The 4,608-nt window shown below is 41.1% G+C and overlaps 1 protein-coding gene across 1 annotated transcript; it reads right to left on the bottom strand.

Moving 5' to 3' along the window:
- Window positions 1-3,625: 3,625 nt before the first annotated feature.
- HELRODRAFT_89155 (hypothetical protein) lies at window positions 3,626-4,006 on the bottom strand (the record flags this gene model as incomplete). Its single annotated transcript, XM_009030389.1, has 1 exon — window positions 3,626-4,006. One exon carries the CDS (start codon window positions 4,004-4,006, stop codon window positions 3,626-3,628), a length of 381 nt encoding a protein of 126 aa, XP_009028637.1.
- Window positions 4,007-4,608: the final 602 nt, after the last annotated feature.

The raw sequence follows: 4,608 nt of genomic DNA, 5'->3' as shown, positions 1-4,608 counted from the left end.
AAGGGTCCAGCAAAGGGGACACCAACATTGTAGATTTGCATTGCTCCTTTTAGCCTTCTTTTGGGTCTTTTGACTGAAGCGCATGTGTTACATTTTCGACACCAGCTCTCTACATCTTCTCTAACGTGAAGCCAGTAGAATCCTTCTCGTATTTTGTCAAGGGTCTTGTTCACTCCTAAATGCATTTCATCAAGGAGTTCTACTTCTTGGTATTACAACTTGCATGCGGTGTTTTGATTCATCAGCTGATTCCCATTTTCGTTTCAGCAAATCCCCTTCCAAATACAATGAGTCCCACAGAGCCCAATAACCCTTTAACACGGCACTATATTCTGAGATGCTTTGCCAGTCCGGTCGCTTGCCCTCCTTCTTCCATGTGATCAGATGTTGTAGGTCCTCATCCGCAAACTGTGCATCAGCAAGATCCGTCGGTGTCTAACCGTCATCTGCTGATGTTGTTGTTGCTCTTATGTCTTCCGATTGTATCTTCTCCTCGTGACGACAGCAATATTTGCATCCTGGTAAACATGGTCGACGTGAGAGAGACCATGTGCTGCATTACTATGAGTTGTTCCTTTGTGGTGGATGATCTCGAAGTCGTACATTTGTAAACGCTCCAACCATCGGGCCATCTGTCCTTCAAGATCCTTGAAGTTGAGGAGCCATCTTAACGCTGCATGATCAGTTCGGAGAAAAAATTTCTGTCCATAAAGGTACTTGTGGAAGTGTTTTGTTGCATTGACTATTGCTAGTAACTCCTTCCTGGTCACACAATAGTTTCGTTCGGGCTTTGTGAATCCTCTGCTATAATACGCTAGCACCTTTTCTTCTCCGTCTATATGCTGTGACAAAACGGCTCCGATTCCGTTGTTACTTGCATCAGTATCTAACACAAACGTCTTGCCACGAAATGGATATGCTAGCAAAGGAGCATCACATAGTTCAACTTTTAACTTTTCAAATGCTGAGTCGCATAGGGTATTCCAGTTGAAAACTCGGTCCTTCTCGGTAAGTTGGTGGAGAGGTCTGGCAACTTTTGAAAAATCCTTTACAAAACGTCGATAGTACGTTGCCAATCCCAGAAAACTGCGCAATTCATTTTTATCCTTTGGAGTTGGCCAGTCTTTCACAATTTCTATCTTGCTGGGATCGGTTCGAACTCCATCTGAAGATACCACATGTCCCAAATAGTTATCTTCTTTAGAAAATAACCTGCACTTTTTAACGTTCAGCTTTAAATTTGCCACCCGAAGTCTTGCGAAGATCTCCCGTAAGTTTTCGACGTGTTGATCAAATGTTCTTCCTAGAACAATTATGTCGTCTAAATAGACAAGACAGGTTTTCCAGTTAAGACCTTGCAATACACATTCCATCAGTCGCTCGAATGTAGCTGGAGCATTGCACAATCCAAATGGCATGACGGTGAATTGCCACAACCCCGATTCGATAGAAAACGCTGTCTTTTCGCGATCGTTCTTGTCGATTTCTACTTGCCAGTATTTTCAAATCAAGCGTAGAGAACCAACTTGAGCCAGATAGTGTCCATGATGTCATCAATCCTCGGTAACGGATAGCTGTCCTTTTTAGTCACATCATTTAACTTCCTATAATCAACGCAAAAACGGGTAGTGCCGTCCTTCTTCTTTACCAAAACAACTGGCGAAATCCAGGGACTTGTTGACGGTTCGATGACGCCTTGATTCTGCATTGTCGTTATCATTTCGTTTACTTCTGTTTGTTTTGCTAGAGGAAGACGTCGTGGTACTTGTTGGATCGGTTTCGAATCCTGAGTATCAACTCGGTGAGTTACCAGAGCTGTTTTACCTTGGTCATTGTCACCGGTTGAAAACACATCTGCAAAATCAGCAATCAACGCCTCGGCTTTTAGACGGTCTTCTTGATACAAATTGAGTTCATCCAGTAGATTTTTGGTAAGTTCTTTGAGTCTACCCTTGTCAGTTGGTAGAACCTTTTCCTGTTGCTCCATATCTAATGATTTCACCAAATTTATTGATTGGCAATTGCCTATTTCTTCGCCTTTTTTAATTTTAATAGTGTGTTTAGCGGTATTCATTATTCTGACAGGAATAAGACCATTTTTGTTCGCTTCTACCAGGCATTTTCCAATGACCGCGTTCTGTACATTTGTCGTTGAGGTTGGCTCCATCAAATAGAACTGGTGGCCCCCAGGATCGCAATTCAACTTGCCCCATACGATGTTTTCAGATGATTGAGGTAGTTCTATGTCACAATCGACTGTCACTCGAATGCATTTTTTGTCGCTATTCCCCATTATCACTTCTGTATTTCTCCATCTAAGAATGCGTTTTTCTAAGTCAATTTTGAACCCATATTTTGTCAGAAAGTCGACACCTATTATGCATTCGTCGATGATATCCGCGACTAAGAATGAACCTTCGAATAACAAGTCGCCTAGCTGAACAGTACGGAGAATCATTCCATAGACTGGTGCTGTTCCTCCGGTAGCTGTTTGAAGGATGTATTTATTAGAAGTCTCTTCAGATTGGGTACAAAATCAGATCTTAAAATCGATTTTGTTGCTCCGGTGTCGACTGTAATTACACATTCTCGTTGATCAACTTTTCCGTTCAGCCTTAGGTCGTTTCGATTTCGATGTAGTCTGGAAACGTTAATTACGGTACTGGGGGCGTCAATTCTACTAGCCAACCTCTGCTCCACAAAGTTGGCTCTTATTAGTTTTTCGCCCCTTCTAACGAAGGGGCGGAAAACTAATAAGAGCCGATCGTGATACTGGATCATCTTCTCTTCTTTTGCGCCATCTTGTCGCGCAATTTCGGCAGTAGTTATCTTTTAGGCAGTGTTTACAATCACGACGTAGATGGCCTTTTTCACCACAAATCCAGCATTGGGGTACACCATGCTGTTGACGTTCGCGTTTCACAACCACCTTCTGGCAAGAGCATTCTTCATGTACTTGGCGTAGACGTACGTCACTTTTTGATGCTTGCTTTGCCGATTCAAAAGTGAGACTGTGTGCAACGGCATCCTTGAGTTTTCGTTTATCTGACAAGAGAAAGGATTGCTTGAGTTCCGAATCACGAAGGGCTTTGATAAACGTATCCAGGGCAGTTTCGTCTCTATGCTCGGGGTCTGATGTCGAATACGACAGCAATGTCAACCGTTCGATATCTTGTGCCAGCTGCTGAATGGATTTACCAGATCGTTGCGTTCTGTTTCTAAGCTGAGACCGATAAATCTGTTTCATGTGTTCTTCACCATAACGTAAAGTTGAAGTGGTTCTCCGCCGGAATCGTCTGAAGAACCTCTGCTGCTGAACCTCGCAGGGCCAGTATCAGTGCTGTTGCTCGTTCTTTTCCGTTCCAACAGTTACTAGTTACCGCTGCTTCGAACTGGGTTTTATAAACGTTCCAGGACATCTCTCCGTCAAATGCTGGTACCTTCAAAGTTCTTCCGGATGCGTGATCTAACGGCATGGCCATTTTTTTGGATTGCTCCAATTCTCGCTTCAATTTGTCTATCTTGTGATCTACCTCAACGGTCTGACGATCAAGTTTCTGCTCGATCATTTCTATTCTTGTTGACTGTTCTTCAATCTGTTCTGCCACTTCCAATTTTACGTGTTTTAACTCTCTGTCTGTCGTTCGGAATGTTCCTTGATCTGTTGTTTTAACTCTTCTGTCTGTCGTTCGGACTGTCGTTCGGACTGTTCTTTGATCTGTTTTAACTCCTCTGTCTGTCGTTCGGACTGTTCCTTGATCTGTTTCATTTCAGTTGACATACTAAGCAGAAGTTCCATCATTTTAGCGGTTGTAAACGTTCCTGTGCTAATTTCATTGTCTTCATCAGCACCATCAAACTTGAATTCGTCTGGGTTCTTACCTTCGTCAATGAGAGCTTCTCTCAGACGTGCTACTAGTACTTCTTTGTTGCCACTTGTGACAAGGCTTCGTTTCTGTAGTTGTTCTCGAAGCTGAACTACGTTCAAACCACACAGTTTTGACATCGTGTTCTTTTTCTATGAGTAGTAGATCGCTGGTCGAAGATCCCACTTCTGACACCAATGTTATAATACTCGCTGTCGTAACCGATTTACGATGCGACGGGTTCAAATCTTCGATTGAATAAAATACACCAAACAGTTATTAGTTATTAAACTTTATTTATAGAAGAATTCAACTAATCGTTTATTTCTAGCAAATTCAAATTAACGCAACAATTAACTTTTAAATTGTTTAAAATCTATCGCTATGACAACGTCAACAAACAAATCAAATATTGCTTTAAATAATTCACCGAATCGCTATTCACGAGATCACAAAATCACGAATTTCACTAATCGCTTGCGACGTGCGCTTTTATACTCTTCGCAAGCGTCGTTTCTAGATTCTTTTCGATGGTCCGATTCTAGCATACTCTAGAATGCTCCTGTCACTAGAACATTCTAGAATACGCTAGAATCTAGTGCATTCGGTAGCACGGTTATAACAATATATATATATATATATATATATATATATATATATATATATATATATATATATATATATATATATATATATATATATATATATATATATATATATATATATATATATATATATATAT

This window comes from Helobdella robusta, assembly GCF_000326865.2.
Source record: "Helobdella robusta unplaced genomic scaffold HELROscaffold_68, whole genome shotgun sequence".
Lineage (NCBI taxonomy): Eukaryota > Metazoa > Annelida > Clitellata > Rhynchobdellida > Glossiphoniidae > Helobdella > Helobdella robusta.
This window is presented reverse-complemented; position numbering and strand designations above follow the sequence as displayed.